Source organism: Lepisma saccharinum, chromosome 16 (genome assembly GCF_977018435.1).
Source record: "Lepisma saccharinum chromosome 16, izLepSacc3.1, whole genome shotgun sequence".
NCBI classification, from domain to species: domain Eukaryota; kingdom Metazoa; phylum Arthropoda; class Insecta; order Zygentoma; family Lepismatidae; genus Lepisma; species Lepisma saccharinum.
The window spans coordinates 505,991-532,557 of NC_139244.1; the positions used below are offsets into that span (position 1 = coordinate 505,991).

The 26,567-nt window shown below is 37.7% G+C and overlaps 1 protein-coding gene across 11 annotated transcripts in view; it reads left to right on the plus strand.

The window, feature by feature from the left end:
• The window catches only part of LOC146000180 (protein turtle-like), a 327,541-nt gene extending 300,974 nt beyond the window's left edge, over positions 1-26,567 (plus strand). For 10 of the 11 annotated variants that reach the window (XM_083137521.1, XM_083137528.1, XM_083137531.1 and 7 more), the window contains 2 exons: positions 8,265-8,315; positions 22,780-26,567. In XM_083137521.1, coding sequence (XP_082993647.1) covers positions 8,265-8,315; positions 22,780-24,898 — 2,170 coding nt within the window. In that variant the 3' untranslated portion in view covers positions 24,899-26,567. The remainder of the gene's footprint in view (positions 1-8,264; positions 8,316-22,779) is intronic. The other variant, XM_083137526.1, reaches the window with a different exon arrangement.

The following is a 26,567-nucleotide window of genomic DNA, read 5'->3' on the forward strand; positions in this document are numbered from 1 at the left end:
GGTCTGGAGAGACATTGAACCACTCTCCATGACATAGCCCCCCCCTTTCTTTTTACAGATTTAAGCAACTAATGGAAATTATCGCACTTCTGTGCCTACCCTGCTAGGAACTCTACGCTTCGCCACTGCAAATTTCATATCCTTCCCCAGCAGCAATCAGCACACAAACAGCACTCTTTAAAAGTAACCGACGACATGGATCAATGTAATGTAACACTACTGGTGTTGCTCGACGTTAGCAAGGCCATTGACACTCTACCGCATAAGCTCCTTCTGGCCAAGCTTCATTATTACAAATTCTCGCCGACAGCACTTAAGTGGTTCGAAACTTACCTTAGCGGAAGAAAACAACGGGTTAAGAAAGGGGAGCTATCTTCTCCACTTCACGTACGAGCTGGGATGCCTCAGGGCTCGATCCTTTGTCCTCTGCTATTCACGCTCTTGGCCACTGATTTAGTCACATCAGTGAAAATATACAACGTTCACTGTTATGCCGACGGCACTCAATTGTATATATCCACACGTATATCAAAATTACAGGACGCGTTTGCACTTTAAACCAAGATTTGAAGAACATAAGCGATTGGTGCACTTCAAATGGATTAGTAATAAATTCAAACAAATCAATATTTACCATGATTGGAACAGGCAGTCTCTTGAAACATATTGACATCAATGAATGCGAAATAATTCTTCACACACAGTGTATTAAATTTTCTCAAACAGTAAAAAACCTAGGACTGACGATGAACCAGCGGCTCAATTGGTTTGAGCACGTGATACAACATTGTGGCAAGGCGTATTCCATATTAAAAAGCCTCTATCTTCTGGTAGACTTCCTCTCGTCTAAGATAAAATTAAACCTAGTGCAGTCTCTTATCTTCCCCCTATTTGACTATTGTGATGTCGTTTACGGGCTAAGAATAACAAAAAAGCTTGCAATAAAAATACAGAAAGTTGAAAACGCATGCATTAGATATGTATATAGAACAAAAAGGTGTGAACATATTCTCCCTGTGCTTAATGAGCACGGAATTCTCTCTCCATGGCAAACTGCACAACATAATCAATAGCAAAATCCCAAACTACTTCTTTTCGAAATTAAACTTCAGAAGCAAAATTCATTCTCATAAACGCTGCCAGTTTCAGCTTACCTCATTGCAGAACTTCAGCTTGTCAAGACTCTTTCAGTTCCACAGCACCCAAGGCCTGGAATGCAGTGCCAAATCTAACAAAAAATCAAAATTTCAGACGTTTTCGCGATATGCTCCGTGAATCACTGATCAACGATCAGAAGCAGGGTAAATCAACATATGAATAATGAAAAATACTGTGAGATGGCAGAATTTATCAACTTTCTCGACTTCAATTATTTTATTATCTAATTCACTGCTAATATTGTTCCATTGTATATGATTTTATTCCTACTGTATTTTCTTGTTTAATTTCTTTGTAATCTTGAATTTTATTTTAATCTGTTCTATTGTTCTTTTGTCTGGGATTTTATTCCATTTTTATTTTATTGTACTTTGTTGTTCAATTTCTTTGTAATCTTGAATTTTATTTTAACTTTTATTTGAATCTGTTCTATTGTATGAGATTTTATTCCATTTTTCTTTTATTGTACTTCTTGTTCAATTTCTTTGTAATCTTGAATTTTATTTTAACCTTTATTTGAATCTGTTCTATTGTATGGGATTTTATTCCATTTTTCTTTTATTGTACTTTCTTGTTCAATTTCTTTGTAATCTTGAATTTTATTTTAACTTTTATTTGAATCTGTTCTATTGTATGGGATTTTATTCCATTTTTCTTTTATTGTACTTTCTTGTTCAATTTCTTTGTAATCTTAAATTTTATTTTAACTTTTATTTGAATCTGTTCTATTGTATGGGATTTTATTCCATTTTTATTTTATTGTACTTTCTTGTTCAATTTCTTTGTAATCTTGAATTTTATTTTATTTTTATTTTAATCTGTACTTTTTGGGGTTAGGTGGGAGACCAGCAACAGCTGAACCTCGCCCAGCAATAAAGTCAATTCAATTCAATTCAATGTGTGAGAAACATATACAGTATGTAACATTGTTATTCGTACACATAGAATTTCCAAGGAAAAAATGTCATATCTACTAGTAAATATAATCATTTTCATATGTACCTGGAAATTAATGTTAATGAAGGTTTTACCAACAAATGTCAACACAAATGTATGTTCAAAGTGTATAAACAGAGCATATAATTTGTGTGAAAAGAGAAAAACATGCTGTTTCATGCAACATTGTTATTCGTACAGGCAAGAGTTTCAATCTGCCTCGCATACAGCACCAACGCTATTTGGGCGATTTCGTGCACTTTGCAACTTCCTAACAAGTTTAAACATGCAGGCGTGCTCCCCGTCAAGCAGAATGCTGGTGCAGGTATTGTTGTATTGTCTATCTATCAGCATGTTCAAAATGGGCAAGGTGAAGAACTTAGTTCTGATCTGAAGGATGTTATTATAAATTTGGCCCTTAGAGGTTATTCGTTAAGAAAAATTGGACAAACAGTCAATAAATCACACTCCACAGTTCAATACATAGTAAACAAATTTAGAGAGGAAGGTTCAACACAGAATGTGCTGAGAAAACCAAAAGAGAGACTGTTGAATAAACGTGATGAACGCTTTATTTTAAAAAGAGTGCGAGAAACCCCCGATTAAGTGATCCTCAGTTACGACCGTTAGTAGAAAATGTTGCTGGCAAGATGATGTCTGATCAAACTGTCCGTGCCTTGTGGAAGCACAGATATCATGGCAGAATACCACGAAAGAGGCCGTATGTAAATAAGGTGAATCGAAGGAATAGACTTTCATTTGCGAAAGAGCACATCCACAAGCACCAGGAATTTTGGGATAGTGTCATATGGTCAGACGAGTCCCAAGATTAATATATACGGGTCAGATGGGATAAATAGGGTGTGAAGAAAATCAAAAATAAAGACAATGATCACATTAACACAGTTCCAACAGTTAAACATGGTGGTGGGTCATTAATGATTTGGGGCTGTGTGTCGTCCAAAGGTGTTGGTACCATCCAGTTTATTGATGGTATCATGGATGCATGTGTCTATTTGGATATATTGAAGAACAATGTAAGCAGAGTGCCCAAAAAATGGACATGCCGCCTACCTACAGATTCAAACAAGACAATGACAGTAAGCATAAGGCGCGAGTTAAAATGAATTGGTTAATATGGAATGTGCCCAAACTACTACAAACACCAGCTCAAAGTCCAGACTTAAATCCCATTGAGCATTTATGAGCAATTTTGAAGAGGCGAGTCCATAAAGCAGGCGTCAAATCCAAACAAGAGTTGAAAACTGTTGTGGAAGCCGAGTGGAATAAAATAAGCTCTGAAACATGTCGGAAACTTTAATTCTATGAACAGGTGTTAAGCAGTAATTAAAGCCAAAGGATATGCATCAAAGTATTAGAACTGTCAGTCAATTTGCTCTGAATATGCTTTTTTCTTTTATATTATTAAGTGTACGAATAGAAAAGTTGTACAAAAAATGGCATGTTTCTCTTTCAGTTCCATTTCATTTATTATTGTCATTGGTTATACATAATTTGGGTAAGATTTTATGTTCCTAATGATATTAGTTATTGAATTGTAAAGAAACAATTTCAAAAGAGTGTATTTCCTTTCAGATATTAAAGCATTTTCTTTGAAAATCCATGTGTACGAATAAGAATGTTACATACTGTATGAAAAAAGTTGGTTTTCTGATGGCAATTATAGTAACATGGAGAATATGCCATTGCTTGTTACAATCATTAACATTTCGATTTCAATATAAATAAAATAAGCATAAAAGTTTCATAAAACTTCACAAGTAAAAGTGAAAGGTTGCCACTTGAACACTTTATTCTTGTTTCTTTCCTCATACAAGTTTTATTTGTATTTTTGCCTTATACGTTGCTTCTCTGCCACTTTTGGCTGGTATTGATGATGATGATGATCATTGGATGAAATTGATGAAGGGACACTCACAAAGAACATCCATGCCAGCGCTGGAACTTAAGGAACTTCATAACAAGATCAAAAGTCAAGAAATATTGTCTTTTGGACTTTCCCAGTGATTTATCCACACACATCCCTACCTCTAGTCCGTAGGGCATCTGACTGCCATACGGAAGACCCAGATTCAGAGGCGTCTCCTGAACGCATACGGGGCATGTTGCACATGTGTCAATTGTGGGAAAAAGGACAGCTTGCTCTGCGACGACATTAATGAGCATTTCTGCATTCTAATTTCTTCATATAGGAGAAACATTTATTTTACACGAGAGCTGTCAACTAAGCTTATATTACATTTCTTGAATCTGAAGTGAAAGAAAGTAATAATTTTTTTCCCACAATTGACGCATGCATCACTTCAGATCCAAGAAATGTAGTATAATCTTACTTGAGTGCTCTCGTGTAAAATAAATACTTCTCCTATATGAAGAAATTAGAATGTAGAAATGCTCATTAATGTCGTCGCAGAGCAAGCTGTCCTTTTTCCCCACAATTGACCCATGCGCAGCATGCACCGAATGCGTTCAGGAGATGCCTCTGCCCAGATTCGATTCCCGGGGTAAGGTCGGCAACCCTGGGGTAAAGGCAGCCAGAGCATGGTGTTGATCACATGACCTCCAAAATTTCCAAGATCGAGAATGTGTGGGACCGTACCCCCCACATCCCCTAAATGTGCCTTTATTGCGTGGGGAACTTTACCTTACTCATTTTATGGTCATTTTGGCTCTAATTTTACACTAGCACTATGCTCAAAAGCATCCCCCTCCCCCCACCAGATGGAAAGTTCTGGAGAAACAAAAATTTCCAGGTTCAAATCCCAGTGTCCCTTCATCAATTTAATCTAATCATCACTCATCCTCATCATCGCAATTAGCTAAAAGTGGCTAAATATGAAATGTCAAATACCATTTCCTTAGGATATTCTAGACTTTTCTTTGCTACATTAAAGTTCCTCTTTCATAAGAAAATGTAAATTGTGACTTGAATGTAGCAAAAAGCAGTATGTAATACCCAGGGGCACGGTGCACCAGACTTCTAGCAAAATCACAGCTCCATTGTGGGTTCAGTCCACACCAATGAAGCATAGTGATCAGTAGCATTCCCAAGGGAGGGATGACCTTTGGCCCAGTATTAAAAAAAACAAAAAAAAATCAGAAGCAGGAGAAGATGGCAAAATGAGGGCTGGCTAGAAATAAAAAATGTATTCCAAAATTCTGTGGACGCCACGGATAGTGATAGAATATACAGCAGATTAAAGACAAGGGACTGCTCAATAAATATTACATGTTAAGAATAGAACATAACATTTGTGAAACATCATAAATGCTTTAAGTAAACTGCACTGCCATAATTTCAAGCCAGTTCTATTAGCACACTGAAAAAATCTTACATACATATAACAGGCAAATTCAGTGGAACCCTGGTTTTGCATTTCCTCATTATGCATTCATTCTTCATTGTCCCAGTAGCTCAAAATATTACAAAATCACCCCAGATCTTACATTTTCCCACATTTTAAGCTTTCTCATCTTGTCTCCAGGATAACACGAAATCAAGGTTCCACTGTAGATCATTCATGTTATTTTGCCACCATTTTTATCTACAGCTAACGCAGCAGTTGAAAGTTGTACCTGAACAATAAAATCAGTGAAAGAGTAACATAGTGGGTAATTTACAAAGTGTCGGCATATTCGATTCAAGTTATAATATCTTTGCACCACCTAGTACACAAATGTAATTTATCGGTGTTGGCAACTTCTATAGTTTTTACAGAAAATCTAGATGTAAAAAATCATGCACCACTGTATCATCAAGCACTATAGCATTTAATCAGTACATTTATCTTTCACAATTACATTTGTATATCAATTTCTTAAAAAAAAAGATGCCTGAACAGTAGAGGCACATTTATTCTACAATCTAGTCTGCAGTCTATGGTTCTAACTGACAAGAACCAGATAGTTACACCATAAAGTATAATTTTAGAGAGAGAGAGAGAGTGTGTGTGTGTGTATGAATATGTGAGTTTGTGTGTGTGCTATTGTAAATAGTGTAGTTTCCTAATGAAATCTTAATAAGTCTTGATGAAGGCTATCCAACAAGTCGGGCTGCTACAGTTGATCAAGAAATCTACTTTGTTACGTGGGACGGCTGTCAGCCCTACTATAAATTCTGTCTACTGTTTTCAGTAGATCAATAGGTGTTTTGAAACAGACTGTTTTCAGTTGATGAATTGTACTGCTAATGTTTTCTACTGTTTTCAGTAGCCCAACTAGGCCTATTGTCTTCAATAGCTGAACAGAACTGCTAATCATTTCAGCAACATAATTGTACAACTAACGTCTTTTATTGTCTTCAGTATATTGCTGTATGAAAACAGTACTATTATCAGTAATGAAAAAAAAAATCTTATTTATACAACTGAAAGTGTAATGGAAAAATTGTATAAAACAACTAAAATAAATGAATGGTAAAGCAAGTGAAATTTGCTACTAAGGAATATTTTCACGCAACAAAAAGAATCCAATATAATGAACACATTTTTAAGTGTGTAGCTTTATTGTGATTAACACACTTGCAGAAAATTGAAAACCATAGTGTTTTTTAGACATAAATTGACTACTTCCTACAGTCACACGAAAACTGCAAACAATTAGTTTAAACAAAGAACTGATCCTCAATACTTGAAAATCCAACAAGCAAACACTGTTGACTATGTTGATCAAAGATTGCTCATTTCTGCAATTGCATTTCACAGACATAATAATAACCAAGGAAATTCAATGGTGAAGAAAAAAAAAGAACTGATATGATCATGTATTCAAACTACTAGCTGTTTTAAGGCGGAGTTGTTTCTCAAGAAAAAGTTATATTAACTCGATAATTTTGGCTGGAATTCTATTAATATCTGACTTCAGTAGTATTCATTAGAACAACAGCAGACATTCAGTTCATATACTGTTTTTTCAATGCACTTCTGAATCACTGAAAATGTGGTGTCAAGAATTAAACTCTCTATGGTTGGAGTCGATAAGTGATTTTATAACATATTGTAGAAACTATTATGAATTATTATTCACATTGTTTTTTTCACTACAGTAGCTGTACAGTAGACCTACAATTGGGTTTCAGTGCATTTCATAGAACACAGTAGAAGGCATTTGAAAGCAGTAAAATTTGTCTACTGTAAACAGTAGAAATTTCCAGCAGCGAGAGTGTATCAACAGATTGGAATTGGAGTATGAATAGTGCTGGGACTCACTCAGCCTCTCATCAATGGGTACCTGGAAATTATCTTTGTGGGTGGGGGTAAATGCGACCATAGTGTAATGCTGATCACGCCACCAGAAATCAGAATACGTAGTGCTCTATCTTTGCATATTTGTGGCATGGTACAGTCATGGACACTTCTGGGTTGCAACAATCCCATTAACTTCCAATGGAATCGTTACAATCCAGAAATATCTGTGACTCTGCATATACACTGCACAGAAGATAACAACGTTTTATTTTTGTTACAAATCCACTTAAATATGAAAAGCACTTCCATTTTAAATATATTGTCCAGGCTATGTACAGTGTTCGTTTAGACCACAAGGGCACCCAAAGCATAGAGACAACTGCCAAGAAACTCTCCTACAATTATTGTAAAGGTTCTAGCAATATGGTGAAATAGAGCATGATGCTCTTTTCATTTGTGGCGGTATCATTCTTTCTTCTTGATTGCTCTCGAGCCATTGTCTGAAAATGAGATACTGATCTAAACTCTACTTAAGTATCATATCTTTCTAAATGATCCCCCTCCCAAAATGCAGGCCATGGTTAAACAGTTTAGTAACCACTATATCAATATTTTGGTGTAGAGTACTATAAGTTGATATGATGATTTCCCAATGTAAGACCTTACTGCCTTCTTGCAATATATGGAAGCATTCTGTGATCAGAAATATTGCAACGAATCTGAAAATCTGTGGAAAATCCAAGTTAATGCATGGAAAAAGTACTTAAATTCTTTCCACAATTTTACTCCGTAATTTAATTTTCCCTTTTCTTTCCTAATCTCCTGTCACTAATAAATATTTTGTGACTAATTCCACAGATTTTAATTTTCTTCTCATGTACTTCTACTTCAGGATATTTTTATACTTTCCTGTATCTAATTCCTGTGTTCTTTTCCCTTTCTTTTGTTTTTTTCTGATCTTAGCTTAAAGGAACCTAGTAACGGGACATGGTCCAATGCACAGTCAGCCCCTGGGTAAGTTTTACAATTCTCAACTTGCTTGTTGATGAGCGCTTTTCAGGAAGATAATAAAGCTTTAAAAAGCTATCATATTTTACAAAAAAAATTAAAATGTTCTTCATCCATAGCATGCATAGCATGCACTGGCAAATTCTTTTAATTCTGTAGTGTGATAAATTTACTGCCATTAGGAGAACAAATATACTTAATGCTGTAAACAACTATTTATTAAACACCAATACTGTGGAACTTTAGTTATAGTCTTATGAGTTCAATTTTCTAGTCACAGTTTGATACCCACCCACCAGCTTGTGTAAAGTTGCGGTAAGACTTGCTAAGCTGTGTTATTCTTTGCAATTGGACTTCTCAGAGATTTTGGCAACGAAGAGAAACGTCATCTCGCTTTACATTACCATTATGCATGTTCAGTTTGGTTGGGTTCATAAATGTACACACATGGCTAATCATAGCAACGCAGTTTCCAAATACCAAGCATCAAACACGGATCATATTTTAATCTACCAACTTTCAGAGAAATCAACTCGCTTATACACATGATCAACAATACATTTAAAGCCAATATTCTTAATCATACAATTTGTCACATCCATCTCAGTGTACATTTCAACATAGATATCAAGAAATGTTCTAGGTTAACAGATTTTCTTCTGTATTTTTAAGAGTTACACATACAGGTAGATTATCAACCACAAACTCTCAAGATTGCGTGATAGGGTTGCAATGTCAAGGATCACTGACAAGGCCATTACAAGTTTCAGATTTTTTATTATTATTATTATTATGTACTACCATACCTGCAGATTACAGTTATTCATTGCTGATTCATCATATTCAAGTCAAGGTGGAGATTTCGAGCTATCCTCTGCCTCTCCTCCACCACCAGTTTCCAATTATAAATCTCACTTTCTTGCCTTTTCTCTTCTGATGTGCCATTGCATCATCCATCCACCTTACTCTTCTTCTGCCCCTCCATTCCCTTTGCTAGCATTTTAACCTGTTGCATTCTGATGTTCCATCATTATAATGAAGAGGTCCCAGTTTTGATTCCCACATTGCACGGTGGAATCCCACTTCAATTGAAGGTCCAGTCCCAATTAGCCAATTTGAGCATAAACTGGACTTAAAACAAGCTTTTGTATTCCAATAGCAGTTAGCCAACCTGTGGCAGAGAGGTTAACAGCGTGCTATGGGTTTGAATCCAAGCCTGTGTATGGGTGTTCTTCCGTGCGAGTGTCTCTTCATCGTATCATCACTCATCCTCATCTTTGTGATTATCTAAAAGTGGCAGAAAATGAAAGTAAAATAAACCAAATCAGTCAGTCCAATACCAGTTCAATGTCCGTACTTATTCTCTGCATTTTCCCATCACAAATAAAAGATTCCACTTCTTCTATAATCATTTCAAATTCAACTAAATGTGCCAAAGTCACGTTATCTTCCAATTATGCCTACAGTTGCAACATCATAATTTTTATTTCTGCTGTCATGCTTTCAATGGATCAGTAAGTGTACATTAAACAGATGCATCTGATTCACTTCTGAATGATGTGCTTGCTACTTTTTAGAGCCCGCGTGAAGTGCAATGACTGTAGTTAACCCACATTCAGAAACATGTCAGAAAAAAAAATAGCACAGTAAAAATATATTCAATAAGAATGCATGTAGCTGTAAGCTAACATTAATGGGATGATTTTTGATCATCTACAAAATAAAAATTGCATGTCCTTTCATTCAATGCTCCCTTGTTACCTATTAGGTAGACCCACTTCTGTTCGATGATGTATTTCATCTCTATGTTTATGTTCTCTGCACAACAAAGAAAGCATGTACAGTGTGTAGTCTGGTTCACCATTCAGTTTAAAAATCCACCAGTCATCATGAAACCTCTTGTATGAGATTTCACATCTCATTTATAACAACTTCCCTACTGAAGTTCCTGGGTTTGGATCATCTTTGTGAGTGCCTCTTCATCAATTTCATCTTATCATCACTCATCCTCATTGTCACTATTAGCCAAAAGTGGCAGGAAAGCGGTGCTAAATAACAAAAATCAAATCCATTCATGACAATTGTTATCCTTCATTTGTTTAACAGATGGAATACAATCACTGACCTGAAACCCAACTGCTTTAAATACACCCTTTGGTTTTGTCCTCATCATTGCTGCAGCCATGTATCTATTGCATCAGTTTCATTGTACACTCTCAGTTAAATTATACACCTTCTATGTAGTATTAGGGCTTGAAACTCTTTAGTTAATGCAATTGTGATATTCATATTTTTGTGTAAACTTATGCTGCAACTGGCTTTCTTGTTCTTCTAAGGGAGGTGAATTTTCACCCAGAAGTGAAAGAATTTGATGAAATCATGCTACAGAGAGAACAGTTTAACTTTCGCAAGATATTAGCATGTGGTTGAAATTTATACTTGTAATAGGCATTTAAGGCCTAAATAATTTGGTTGCAATTTTGCACTTGCCCATGATGTGACACTTTTTCTGTGTTACAAACAAGTTACTGTTATACTTCGGATTATGTAAATGACGCTTCATTTATGTTAAGGAAACATTGTTTTTCACTATTGCCCTTGTTACAACCCCCTTCATTATAAAGAATGATGTATAGCCATATACTTTTCCATGGAGTTTAAAGCCCTTTAAGATATTTATTAAGCAGAGTGCTTGCTGGCCCTAAGGCATATATCCCTTGATTCTTCTAAGTATTATTAAACTTATATCCTTGGCAATAAACGTATATAAAGCATTTAAATATTGAATTCCAAAGAAAAAAGGTTACCACATAAAGTAAATAATTCACAACATTATGTTTATTTCTTTCACTGATCTGTGACAGGTTACCTTTGTGATGTTGGTGTAGGTAATATTTGGACTACATGTGTTTTATTATATGAATTGAATATTGTTTCTTACAATTTGGCCAATCAGAGTGATTTAGCAACTAGTGGTGGGTGTTCAACTGTTAAGGCTCAGCTAAACCTTTGGCAGAGCCCAGGGCAGCTGTTTTCGAATGTCCCCCTCCTTTCGAAAAACTATGATATTCCAGAATCAGAAAAATTACATATGTTTAGAATTCTTTCTAGAGCACTCACCTGAATCTTTCACTGTTATCTAGATATTCTCAATAGTGTCATGGTTACGTAAGTGTATAAAACAATTGCTAATATGTAGACAACAGCAAAAACAAATCTCACGAAAATTCACATGTTGTTATATGCAGTCCCAATGCACTATGCTAGCATGTGTTTTATGGGACCGAATGTGAGGGCATTTGGTGAGCATGAGGTGCTATGAAGCCAGAGGTCCCAGGTTCAAACCCTTGTCAAGGCGTGGGGACCTTATCCAACAACACACATAATTTGTAGGTCAGAAAGGGAAATGTCGAAAAGTCTAGAGGGAATTTTCAGTTTGAACCAGTCACAACACAAAAAAGAGGATGGCCAGAAGAGAAGGGGGCGTTCCACAGGCAGGCTGCGATTCCAAGAATGAATTCCTCATGAATTCCAAACATTTCAAAATTCTAGCTCAAATGTCCCGAAAAAGGGTTCTCTCAGCATTTTCTCTCCGCTGCATTTTTCTAAAGATTCTAGTAAGCAATTCAAAATGAGTTGCAGACTTTGATTTCTGAACTTGGAATGTTCTGGCATGTCAGAAGTTTCAAGGCGTCTGAACCCTGCCCCTCCACCCTTAATACAAACATAGCAATACTATTCATGTCAGATTGAGACTATTTGAAAACAAGCTCCTTAGGAAAATATTTGGACCTAAAAGGGATGAGGAGACAGGTGAGTGGAGAAGGTTACATAATTTAGAACTACATAATTTGTATTCATGTCCAATATTATTAGAATGATTAAATCAAGAAGACTTAGGTGGGCAGGCCATGTGGCACGAATGGGAGAGGAAAGAGGAGTTTACAGGATTCTTGTTGGGAAACCTGATGGTAAGAGACCTGTAGGAAGGCCAAGACGAAGATGGAGGGACAACGTTGAGATGGATTTAAAGGAAATCGGTAGGGATGGAAAAGAGTATATAGATCTTGCTCAAGATAGGAACAGATGGAGGGCCTGTGTTGCTGCAGCCATGAACCTTCGGGTTTAAGAAGGCTAGAGAGTTAGTTAGTTAGTTAGACTATTTATGTCAGAAGCAAACATGTACAAGTATATATTTTACTGTAATCCAAGGTAACCAGTTGTAACATGTGAAAGCTACATTTGAAGACCATGTTCCAGAAGATGTTACACCAAACAATTGACGTAACTTCCACAAACCCTGAAGTGTGTTGATCATGCACTGGGGGAACAAATAAAATATCCTACAGTTATTTAATTAACACAGCTACTACACAAAAATGCCCTGCACTGTAGCCATACAGTCTAAGGCATTGCCTTTTTTGTTCTTTATACAAAGTTTTGCGCAATTTGTTAGTAATAATCTCAAAATCCCGTTAATGGCTTAAAGACCAAAAGGCACTGAAACTATCTTCTTTAATGCATCTTTCTAAGTGTAAAATTAAAGCAGATCTTTCCGCACATCGATAGAATGAGAAATGCTAGTGCTTTCTATCAAAATAGTCTACTTTAACTTAAGCATTTTATTTTCTATAAAGTCAAAAATTTCACTGGCATTTCCTTTTTCACAGCAAAAATCAAGTTTTTTGTATTTTTGAATAAGTTTACTTTTCAAGACCTGATAGCATAATGAAAAACCAAAGCAAGAGTTGTCCATAATAATTTGCTTAACGTTCCAGATAGGAAAATTGGGTAAGATTTCTAGTTAAGTGGTTGAGAAACTCTACAATGGATATATTAATTCCAAGTTGTGCTTTGGGCTCCAGCTACGGGACGTGCGCAGGCTCGAGGCTTCACACAGCAGCCTCTCACTGCCATCTACTGAGCCACTTAGCATTAATCACATTACAATATTGAACACATACTTATTGTCACTATTTATGTTATATTGTAAAGTTGGCCATTAAGTTGTTTACTGTATTATTTGAGAATATCTTATTGAAACATCTCCATCACAGCAAATATTTGAAGTAGAATCAATGAACTGAAATACATAGCTTATCATCGCTCAACAAATTTGGCTAAAATATTAGCTTTTGTTGTCTATAAACTCTGTATAAGTTTTTCATTTTGTACAATTATTGTATGCAGGTTTCTAGATAGATATCGAACATATTACAATGTTGCGTTTTAGATAGATATAGGCTTCCGTCCAGAAAAAAATATGAATCATTTCACTTTAGTTTGCCTCTTCCTTAATTTTTTTGCATTATTTTCTCATGGCAGACTGGTATCTCAAAGTTTCGAATTGGATATGTTTCTTGAGGTATTGTGGAGGTTTTGTGTAAATAAGAGTTCATCACATTTAACGCAACATAATCCGTGATTGTTTATCATTGATATTTACATTGGTAAATAGATTGATATACTGTAATTATAATTCTCATGAATTTTTGTAGATGCCACCAGTATCCTGGTATCCTTTAAAAAATGAGAATTCTTTAACAGTTCTTACATGCATGCATATTTGTGATTTTAAGTGTTCACTGCACTTCACTGGTCAGTGTTAATTTATTAGTGTTTTACTGAAAATGCATATAATAAATGCATTGTAAGATTATGTCCAGTTCCATAATTGTGTTATTTGTATGAATGCAATATTATGACATTTATCTTTGTATATATTTTGCACCACATAGTAAATACACATTGAAAGTTTAATATTGTGTCACTTCACTTCAGATATCTCACTGTATAGCAAAAGCATAAATTGCATTAAATTAAGTATTTTTAATCCTTGCTTCATAGGAAATGGGTACTGAGCAGAGTATTAGGACTTAAGCAAACAGCATCTTGATTTATAATGTTCTTATTTTATATTACTTTCTTCCCCTTTGGCTAACTGCAATGATGAAGATGAATGATGAGTATATAAAATTTGCAAACAGGCAGTCATAGAGAAACTCATGCTCAGTCCAGGACTTAATTGTTAGTTCATACAAATGGTTGTGATCCTCATATCTAAAAGTGAGAAACATTCTTTGCATGGTGTTTGTTCCTGGAAGAAAAGTGCAACCTGAGTGCAAACAATGTTTGCTGTTATTTCAATGGGGCTTCAATCTTAATGCTCTAGGAAAAGCCAGCCTTGCCAATATTAACTTTTGGGAAATGGTTTATTTACACTCATGCTCATAAATTAAGGATAATAGAGGTTTTGGTGCCCCATGATACAGCACTGCAACAAACTAGTTGTGGTAGCACAGACACATGTTGAACACACAAGAAAGACATCCACATACCCTGTTTAACCCTGTTTATTGCAGAAAACGTGAGAAAAACCAAAGAGCGCACATATGATACAAAGCAAGGGAGATTGTAAAATGTTGTTCCACAGTTCACAGTTCTTTGAGCATGTGCACAGGTTTCAGTATGGAATGTGATGCCCCTGTACATTGACACATGCAGTACAATGGCTTGGCATACTCTGGAGGAGGTTGTCGAGCAGCTGTTGGGGCATGGGCTCCCATTCTTGCACCAGTACCTGTCGGAGCTCCTGAAGAGTCCGAGGAGGTGGGAGACGTGCAGCGACATGTCGGCCTAGAGCATCCCAAGCTTGTTCGATTGGGTTGAGGTCGGGGGAATAGGCAGGCCACTTAAATCATATGATGTCTTCTGTTTGAAGGTACTCCTCCACAATAGCAGCTCCATGTGGCCTGGCATTGTCATCCATCAGGAGGAACCAGGGACCGATTGCACCTCTGAAAAGACTAACGTAGTCTTGCGGAATAACATCCCGGTGCACCTGACCTGTTACAGTACCTCTGTCGAAGATATGCAAAAGTGCACGTGAACTCAGGATAATGCCACCCCACACCATGACACTACCACCTCCATACTGGTCCCTTTCGACGATGTTACCGGGTCGGCATCTGGTTCCTGGTTCACGCCAGATGGTTACATGACGAGAATTATTGTTGAGACTATACCTGGACTCGTCAGTGAAGAGTATCTAAGACCATTCTTCCATTGTCCATGTCTTGTGTTCTCTACACCAGTTGTTACGGGCTACTCTGTGACCATGTGACAGTGGAATGCAAATTGCAGGCCTCCGGGCGAATAAACCGTGCCTGTTGAGTCGTCTGTACACAGTGTGTCTGGAAAGAACTGTTCCAGTGGCAGCTGCAAGGTCTCGAGCAAGGCCCCCGACAGTACTCCGTCGGTGTCTCCGGGCACTTACGGTCAGAAACCTGTCTTCTCTTGGTGTTGTACGCTGTGGACATCCACTGCTGTAGGGCCGAGACACGTTTCCAGTCTGTTGGAATCGTTGCCATAATCGTGAGATGACACTTTGTGGCACATGGAGCACCTGTGACACGACCTGCTGTCTTTGGCCCGCCTCTAGCTGCCCAAGTATCCTTCCCCTCATTACATCATCAATATGTGTTTGTTGAGCCATTTCACACACACACTCACAATTCGCACAACCGAACACAACTGCACGCTTCCTATAGGCACTGTACTCTGGTCAGCAGTTTCGCTCCTGTGAGTCATTTGTCTGCTTACAGCGCCACCACACACTGGATCAAGGTCATAGTCAACACAGGTTCTTTGGTACAGTACCCGGATATCATTTCAAGCTGTAACGTGCACATCAAATATTTCTTTGTACAAGATTCAGCATTATCCTTAATTTATGAGCATGAGTGTAGTTATTGTGAAAGCACAGTTAAACCTGGAAGTTCTTCCATTTTCATAGATCATATGAGAAAATATCAGCTTTAAGGCTACCTCATTTGTGGACATGCAAAGGAAGTTGCATGTATGAGTACATTGATACTTAAGAATAAAATATTCCAGATGTATTACTTATAATGTGAATGGTATTTTGTGTCTGGAAATATGATACAGATTAGTCAATATGGTTCCACAAATCAAGTGAAGAAATGCTCATAATTGTATGTGGTTAAATGGCAATATGTTGAAAGGGGGGTGGAAAAAGAGAGAGAGTGTGTGCATATATATGTAATTTGACTGGATTGGTCAATCGGTGGGGGACATTTGTTCCCATTTGGTGCTCTGTCACTGTGGGATGCAGGGAAATGCATAATCCAGGAATGTGGAATCAATTGCACATTTATTTTGCCATCAACATCTCCCATCGATTACACATTTTTCAAGGATCTTGTGCCTAACAAACTTAAAATGCAGGACAGTTGAAATCTGGGAAATAATTACAATACTTTGGTGCATTGGGAACAGAAAAGTATAACCCAGGTAGCACAGCAAGCTTGCTTCAAGCTTTGAACAAGCATTTCATGTAAAGTGAACAATCTTGCTGCAAACTTGCATCAGGCAAGCATGCACCAAGCTTGTCACAGAAAGCTCCATGCTTGATACAAGCTTGTCAAAGCCTAAGCTACAAGCAAGTTATCTGGAAATGTAAAATCAAGAACAAAACCTGATACATGTATATGGTTTGGACTTTTAACTACTGTACCTTGTTTTACACACACACACACACACACACACACACACACACACACACACACACACACACACACACACACACACACACACACACACACCAACCAACCAACCAACCAACCAACCAACCAACCAACCAACCAACCAACCAACCAACCAACCAACCAACCAACCAACCAACCAACCAACCAACCAACCAACCAACCAACCAACCAACCAACCAACCAACCAACCAACCAACCAACCAACCAACCAACCAACCAACCAACCAACCAACCAACCAACCAACCAACCAACCAACCAACCAACCAACCAACCAACCAACCAACCAATGTTTGAGAGATTTGTTTTGTCTGTATTCTTATGTGGTTATGTGTAGCTTATCCCTAAACATGGTATGTGTTTGAGAAATTTCACCAATATGCATAATTAATGCCTGGGAACCATCTACATATGAGTATGTAACAATACACTGCACTTAAAACTGAACAAGTCTCTGAAATGTAGATAAGAAACCAAGTGCAGTGAATGAAACACCATCGATCAGTTACAATGAAGAATGAAATTGGAATTCAACTCATTCATTTACTTTCTCACAAATGACATTCCAATGCACAGTGGTGTTAATTGCAAGATCTGTGATGTGCTTATTGTGGTCGCAGTGCCTCCAAACGCATCACTTGTACATGGAATATATATGGCATTTGGATGAGATAAAGGGCGTCTCTAAAAGATGGGAAATTTTTAAACAGGGCTTCAGAGAAAAGAATAAATAGTTGCATGAGATTTAAGCATGGAAATGAACAGTACAGAGGATGCCATTACAACATTACATACTGCTGAAGAGATGGGTAGGTTTGTGTCTTGAAGATGACATCCAGCAAATGTTTATGTCTTCAAGACATGAACCTATCTATCCATCTCTTCAGCAGCATACGTTGTAATGGCATCCTCTGTACTGTTCTCTTTCATGATTAAACCTCTTGGAACAATATTTCTCTTTTCTATAACTCCGTTTCAAAATCTTTTTGAAACACCCATTGTAATAAACACTGACCTTGTACATTTCTCCACCATGCATAGTCTCCCATTGTAAAGCGTACATTAAAATAGCACCTGTACAGTGAAGAATACCAGTAATCTTAGGAAATAGACGCACTTGAAATTTAACGATAAATGTAGCAAAATGTATATTTTGGGTCTGTACTAACCTCTTGAGATTTGTTCAACTGTAGTCGTAGCAACCTGCGCTAATTCTTCTTCCTGTCTCATCTGTTTCTTTTCTTGCTGGTCTCACAGGAGGAAAAAAGGTGAAGAGCTAGGGAGCAACTGTTGAAGCATTGTTACATCACTACGTAGTTCTCTTGGTACCTGCATGTATTGGAGCATTTGGTATAATAGATTTTAAAGTGACATTCTAGAGAAACAACATTACAGTGTTTGATTAATTGTTTCTTCATCAGCCTAGAGATGTCAGAAATGTTTCTTTACTAAAACCAGTGCCAATATTTTTAGAAATTATTATTTACTAATTAGAAATACAGTTATACAATTGACACACAATTGAACTCAGGTTCCAATTTTTCTTAGGGAGCTGCAGTGGTCTAGTCAGTAAGGGTTCAAATTTTTCTAGGCTTGTCCCCGCATAAAGCGGCTTTGGGGCTCAAATCAATGGTTACCTGAGGGGGGGGGGGGGTAAAGGCAGCTGGAGTGTGGTACTGATCATATCACCTCCAAAATGGCCAAGATCGAGAATGTGTGGGGTCCTACCCCCACATCCCCTAAATGTGCATTTATGGCATGGGGAACTTTACCTTCCAGTACAATTGAGTAGCATCAATTTAACATTTGAATGAAAATGCCGTATCCGTGAGCACTAATTTTCATATGAATACAAGAACCAATTTGATTGGGTAGTTGTTTCCATGGTATATTATCACCTAATCATTACTTACGGTTCCTTTATGCACAACAAAATTACTGTAGTGCCTCATGGAGTTGAATTTCATTTTCTTTTTAATGAAATGGAGCTTTCAGATTAAGAAATATCGCTGGCAACTGTCATTCAGCATAGATAGTAACATTAATTGATGATGCAAACTGTTCGCTTGACAACTTTTCTCTAGGCATATAACAGATGTAACAGCAATCATCGAAAACGCGAGAAAATGTATTTTGAAACATCAATCCATGTGGAAAATATGCATTGTACATTTTAAATACACTTCCATTCTAACAGTAATGATAACAAATAACTTCAAAAATATTGTTAGTCATGTGTAGTATCATCTGTCTTTTTTATATATATAATCTGCCACTTGCAACTACTGTTAATGTGCATTTGTCAATTAATGAAATTCTTATGCACACCTTTTTAAGGGTAAAGATACGTTTCCTGCAAAACGATTAAGACAGACAGACATAAAATTGGTTGTTTAAGGTCAGAAGTGGTCAGAGTTTATAATCATTTTCTACACATAAAGAAATGGAGCTTGTTGCACTCTCGATATAATTTAACAGTTTGAAGTTCAAATTCCTCACATCATTTATTGTGTTCATGCCATAAAGTTTCAAAGAATAAGTTCCCTTAAAAAGGTCTTGTTAAAAAGAATAGTTGATTGTGTTGTAAAAGTTTTAATTAAGATCAGCGTCACTGCACTGATTTTCTCACAGTAACTAATATGTATTTGCATATCTCTGTTTTACTAAATACTTAATGTTGTTTCTCTACATTTAGTAGCATTTATTCTATACTAACTAATAATAAAATATGAACATTGTATTCTATTTAGCTAACTTTTGGCTTTTCTTTATTGCACTAACAATTTTTTTGCATGCTAAAATCTATTTTAGAAAACTATTCATAATTAGTAGTAATTTTTGCATACTATGTATGTTGTGTGAGTACCTATACCTAATTCATGGCATGAAAAACATATTTGTTTATGAAATAGCCATTTTTTCAAAATCCATCTTGGCAACATTTCAACAATGTTCAAAAACTAAAACTATAACTGATGCATTATATGCAAAGAGCTTATTGAAGGCTAGTGTGGTGTTTTTGTTAGTACATATGTTTATTAAATATTATAATTGGCAGTTTTATGTATGCTACTTTTGCATAAGAATTAGTTATTTCTTGGAAGAAATGGAAACCAATTACAGTAGAATGTCGTTTATCCTCATTAATTGGGGACCGAAGGTTATGCAGATAACGATTTTTGCGGATAATCAAAGAAATAACAAAGAAAAGCATGTACAGTACAGGTTTATTATATACATACAGTACACAGTACTACATACGTATACAGTACAAGAAAACAAAAGACATGAGAAAATGAGAAACACTCGTAATATACATACAGTATGTGCCTAAATTACAGTACTGTACCTGTACAGTGTTATTTATGCAGAAATATAAGCAGAATTATTTTTTCGGAACAGATTTTTTTTCCTGCTCTTTTTTGAGTGTGCAGATAAACGATGTTCTACCGTATATCATTTGAACTGTGCACCACATCGTTCATTGCAAACAATGGTAGAGTTGATATGATTTCAAAGTTATGCATTGCTTGCACAAGATAACTTTTGTAGGCAGGTATAATTGTTGCCATTGTAATTCTGGATATTCCCTATTGACTGGGATTTGCTATAATATAGATCTACTTGTGAATGTTGATTTTCCTAGGAGGAGAAGTGTGTCCATATGAGCTACATTGTTGTTTTCTAAAATCTTATCAACAATTAAGTTGGTTTACGTCAAAAGTGAAAATTTACTAATGATTTTTTTTTTCAGAAGAGTAACAGTTACTACAAATTGAATATGTATTATTTAACACTATGCTGAAGTTTTCAAAATTGATATGTTGTTAAAGATGCCATATTATAATTTTGGTGATATTTTAAGTAATGATAACATTTATACAGGGTGTCTCAAAAGTAATAGCACAAACTGACACAGGTGAAAGTACACGATAATAGAAGCAAAAAAGTCTCAGTAAACATGGGTCTGCAAACGAGCCGTTTGCGAGATAATCGCGAATGTGTGATTACAAGCTGCCGCTGACTTCATTGTTTGTAAACATCATCCTAGTTGGTAAAATACCAATAATACATTATCAAAAATCAGGAGATCTCATTGCTTTTATTGAACATTCTACTTACTTTAACAAGGAATACAGCACTACTTTAGTATGTTCTACGTTACAATTACTGTACACTTGTACCTGTTAAAGGAGGTATTCAAGTGTCATCCTTCCATCTGGATGCAATACTGTACGCGACTCCGCATTGAGTATAGAATTCTTTCGAGCACCCCCGGATCATTTCGGAACTGGTCACAAGCATGTACAATTATCTGTTCCACCGTGTCAACGGGAGTGTTGTACACTATACTTTTTAGGTGACCCCAGACCTTGGAGGCCACGGTACAGGCCTGCCTCGCTTCGACCTATCCATCTTTGATGATATCTGCATGTTAGATGTCGTCTCACAACAGCAGCATAATGTGCCGGTGCTCCATCATGCATGTACCACATACTCTGACGTGGATCAAGGGGAACATCCTCAAGCAATCCTGGAAGAACATGTGGTCCAATGAGACAATCACCTAGTACCCCTAACCACACATTCAATGAGAAACGTTGCTGATCTGGTGCCTCATGAACAGCATGTGGGTTTTTGAACACTCCAAATATGAGAATTATGAAAATTAAAAATACCATCATGTGTGAACCCCGCTTCATGTGTAAATGTTACTTGCAACCTGTTGTTGCATCCACTGACAAAACGTCACTCTAGGAACACAATCCGCATCACTGAGACACTGAACTCATTGGAGGTGGTAAGGGTAGAGTCAATTGCGATGTAAAATTCTCCATACACTACTTGGGTTTACTGGAACTTGTGCGGCAATTCTCCTCATCGAGGTTCCTGGAGAGTGTTCTACTGCTTGAACACCATGTCCTCAACTTCAGGCTCTCCTACCATGTTCGAAGCTCCCATGTTCTTTGAGGCGCTGATGTACCTTAGTGAATATGTGACTCTTGGGGTGCCTTCGAGCAGGATATTTTTCTTGGTACGAGCATGCAGCCTCCCGTGCATTGCCATTAGCCAAACCATACAGGAAATGCATATCCGCATACTCTTCATTGCTGTAAGATACCATTTTCGCTACGCAGTCCAGCACAACTGACGTGACTACCACAGTACGATTAGACTGTGCACTGATTGTATCCATACAACGTCACCTCTCGGAAATGTTCTGTTTGATTGCAACACAATCTCTCTGAAATGTTCTGTTTGATTACAATACCACCTCTCGGAAATGTTCTGTTTTGTAAACAAAGAGCAAACCTCGGACCGTGCAAGGAGTAAAGCACTCGGTGTTTACAAAATGCAATCAGTGACGGCTTGTAACCACACATTATTAGCATTTTACTAACTAGGACGATGCTTACAAACAATGAATTCAGTGGGGGCTTGTAATCACACATTCGTGATTATCTCGAAAACTGCTCATTTGCAGACCCATGTTTACAGAGACTTTTTTGCTTCTATTATCGAGTACTTTCACCTGTGTCAGTTTGCACTATTACTTATGAGACACCCTGTATATGAAATTTCAAATTACTTAAATGTTCTGTATATTTGCATTTTCTGGCAAATTAACATTTCTTGTAGATTGCATTCATTCTAGAATTTCTCAATATTCTTTCATTCAAATTGTCTAAAGTTACTTCACCATTTTGAAGAGGATATATTGTCATGTATCTCAGAATGGACACACAAAATGGAAAATTAACAATGTGTGCACTTTTCGTTTTTGTTTCTACATAATATCGTTCGGTAGATTTTCTTTTGTGTTTGCATGTGATGTGATGTTACATTGCATAATGAAATTGTTGCTAGCCGCCTACTCTTGTCTTTTTATCTTTTCTTTCTCCAGACTTAGATCCGGCAGAGTTTCAGCTGTGACGCTGGGTGCACTGAAAAGGACTCAAGCGACTGTTGGTCAATTAACTAAAGCCTTGGTGATTTGTCAACCAATCAAAAGAAAGGAAGGTGACCGCCAGCACCTTGGAGAAAGGGAAGGCCCTCGATATGCAAGCTACACTTCAGAGTATCCTTTAGGTTGGATCTCCAGGGCTGAGGATGGGAGGTTTGTGCTGGATTCCACGAGCAGTAGCGACGAAGGAGGTTTCTTACCCAGGCCTCGTCCTGTGTCTGGTGCTGCACTCCGGCATCGTGGAGCTCCTCTTCGGCACCCTCAGTACACCATAGCTGTTTCCGGGGGTGGGGATTGGCAGGGAAGTAACTGGCGCCGGCCGTTAGTCGGTGCACCGAGTCAAGTGAGTCTCCGTACAGACGGTTCCGGCGAAAGTGCCCTCATCGGAGAGCCAGTGCAGACTATCTATGCACCTAGATTCCGCGCCAGTTCTCCAGGCCCCCTTGCCCCCTCACAGTGGACACCGGCAAATTTCAGCGATCTTAGCTCTGTCAGACAGCTGAGCTCCATCGAACGTTCTTTCCCTAGCTCTTTGCCTATCACTCCCAGCTACGTACAGGACCCGACGTCATCTTTGAAAAGTGTTCACGAGAAGTACAGCCAAGAGTTGCCCTCTCTGAGAGCGATACATGAAGAAGCCGCCAGGTGGCAGCATGTTAGAGCCGAGGTTCACAGGGATCCACACACTATTCCCACCCCACTTTCCCATCGGCCTCTGCAGCCTGTCGAACGGTTGGGTTTGCTGGAATCAGGCCGGCATATCCACACGCCGGCAGTTCCATATTATCATCCTCATTATCCATCACCTATGCTTCTTGCACCAGCACCAGCAACCGCTATGCAACCTCTGCACATCATACCTGACATTCACCCGCCACCGGTACGGTTCACAAGACTGACTCACCAGGATCAAAGACCTCTCGCTACAAGTTCTCCCCCGCGACCCCGAGTTGTATTCCATGCCATGACACCTCAGCCACCAGTAACGCCGGTCATTGTTCCTCACCCATCAACGCCCATACAACCGTGGGATTTGCATGCACCAAAGCCTTACACAACACTTCCACCTCCAAGTACAAAGCCAGTGTTACCAGCTGGAATTCCTCGCACTCGTGTCCGAACAAGGATTCCCCACCAACCACGCTCTGTAGATGGTGGTAGTTTACGCCATGCTCGCAGTGCACCTGAACTAGGCACCACTGACTCGCTGCAGGCCAGTGTAACTAGTGGGTCATCCAGAGCTTCCAAAAGTAGGGAACAGGAACTCTTGGAAGTCTCTCCAGAAAGCCGCTCCAGTTCCAGTGGCTTCGGCAGCAAGAACACCTCGCAGCAACAGAGCTCGCAGTCTGGACAATCTCAAGCATCGCCGCTGGATGCCAGCACCAGTGCAGAATGGCGTCCTCACCCGGTGGAAGCATTACCTCCATATAGGCACCCGCCACCAGCTCCAGTGCACCATCACCCGCCACCGTTAACCGCTTGGTCCCCGGCACTGCTCAGAGGGACGGTTCCGCCAGCGTGGATGTCCGGACGGCACATACAACCGCAGTTCAGGCCTCCTGCATTTACACAGTTGCACCCTGCCGGTTACTTCATGCCGCATCACACCCGAGCAGCCATCCCGCGACGCTACGAGTCCCCTTTGTCGCTGGAACGTGACGTCAGTCTTGAATCCCCACAGCATTCGGTGAGTGTTCCGTCAGAACCTAGTCCTAGAACTCCAACAGCACACTTGGATGCAAGCGTGGATGGTCATTACGAGTTTGATGCCGTGTTTGGTGTTTCCCCAACCCCAGCTAGTTCCGCACCATTGTCACCGTCATCCATGTTCACCGCAAGTCCCAGAGGACGCACTTTATCAAGACAAAGGTTTGGAAGTGCAGAGAAAGGTATCAGTGACTCGGAGATATATTCATCGTTGTATCCGAAACCAAAAAGAACTTCCAAATACGACAACATAGAAGCACGTGTACAGGCAATGAAAGAAGAATTTCACGAATACAGGAAACGGCAGATAGCAAGGCGAACAAAAGCTAGAGAACTCGAAAGTGCATGTTAGAACTGCTCTGGAGAGCCAACCTATAGTCTAGTTAGCTAATTTAAGAGTCATGCTCGCCCCCTCCCCCTCCTCCCACTTAAAGAAACCAAATATGGAAGTGAAACTGTTTAGGAAGTGAAAAAAAAAGTTGGCGTAACTAAAGTGATGTGTTATTCTAAGCCCTCTACTGATACGTCAGTGCAATTTTCAATTTGAAGGTGAAGAGTTTACTATGCTCAAGTGCATCTTGATCCCAGTTTTTAGAAACATGTATGAACCTTTAAAAAAAACCAGAACAAACGAAAACTAGAAAACATTTTAAAAAAGCAATCAGTGTTGTTGTATAAATAAATTTACACAGAACCAAAAAAAAAAAAGATAATGTTTAGGATAAATTAATGCAGAAGAATTTAGAATATTTAAATTATAAATATGTAAAGAAACAATTTGGGAACTTATAAATACTGAGTGTGTATGTGGTTTCATTCGTAAGTAGTTCATTACTCTACTTCTAATGCATTTTATTTGATACAGATGATACTTCAAGGAAGCTATTACGTTCTTAAGGAACTACCTAAAGACCACACCAGATTGTGTAAGAAAAGTTACAATGTTATATATATATATACATATATGAATATATTACACATATAGCCAGACACTTCCACGCAAGACTTCATTATTGTTGCAATTTCCTTCCACAAATTGTTAATTATGATAAATATTAAGCAAAACATTTCTCCTATGTAAGAAAATGAATTCTAAATTCAGTGTTTCTGACGCCCTAAGTTTATTTTCCTCTCCTTAGCTTTGTGGGGAACAGGGGGTCATACGTGCACAGTGTCAGTGTAGATCGCATCTCATGTGTTTTTATCATTACTATTTTTTAAAGAGTACAAATAAGTTTCATTTTTTATAAAAAATATTATGTAAGTTAATTGTACATTTTTAATGACACAGTTAATTGTGGTGTATATTTATTTTTATAGTCACAAGGTGTGTTCTGTTCAGAGGCTTTTGCCGCATTTTTTTTTTCATGGAGAAGCATTAAATGTGTTGAGTGCTTGTATAGTACACAGAATGTTTTGTTTCCTATACATTTCGTTTACTCTTCATTTTAGAGTCAAACTTGTTTATTGAAATGACGATCAGTTAGTTATCAGTGAATATTTATATGCACTTTTATTTAATAAATCACAAGTAATTTGTGTAAGGTATGATCAAAGTCTCATATACAGAAGTTGAATCATGAATAAACCTAATATGTAAGAATTTGTTACAACTCGTGCATAAAGTAAAAATTTTGTTTTCATACATTCAATTAATTTTAAGACTTCACAGATAATCATATCCTTAGAAACACAAATGCAATGTCTGTGCCTGTATTCAGTGCAGAAATATGAATTAAGTTTTGTAACCAGTTGGCAAGAGTCAAATTTGCCTATAAATATTTTTTTATCACATTTACTTAGCTAAACTAAACTTCATGACACAACAGCCCTTTAAGAGCCTGAAGGGCCTTCCAAAGCAGCTTTAAGTTAACTGGTGTCTATAATAATAATAATACTCATCTTTATTTTTCCATATAATGCTTTATGGTTACTGTGAGTGATTTAACTTACAAAACATTACAATGTGTGAAATGTGAAAGAAGTGCTTACAAAGAAATATTCTGGTGAGAATAGCCACA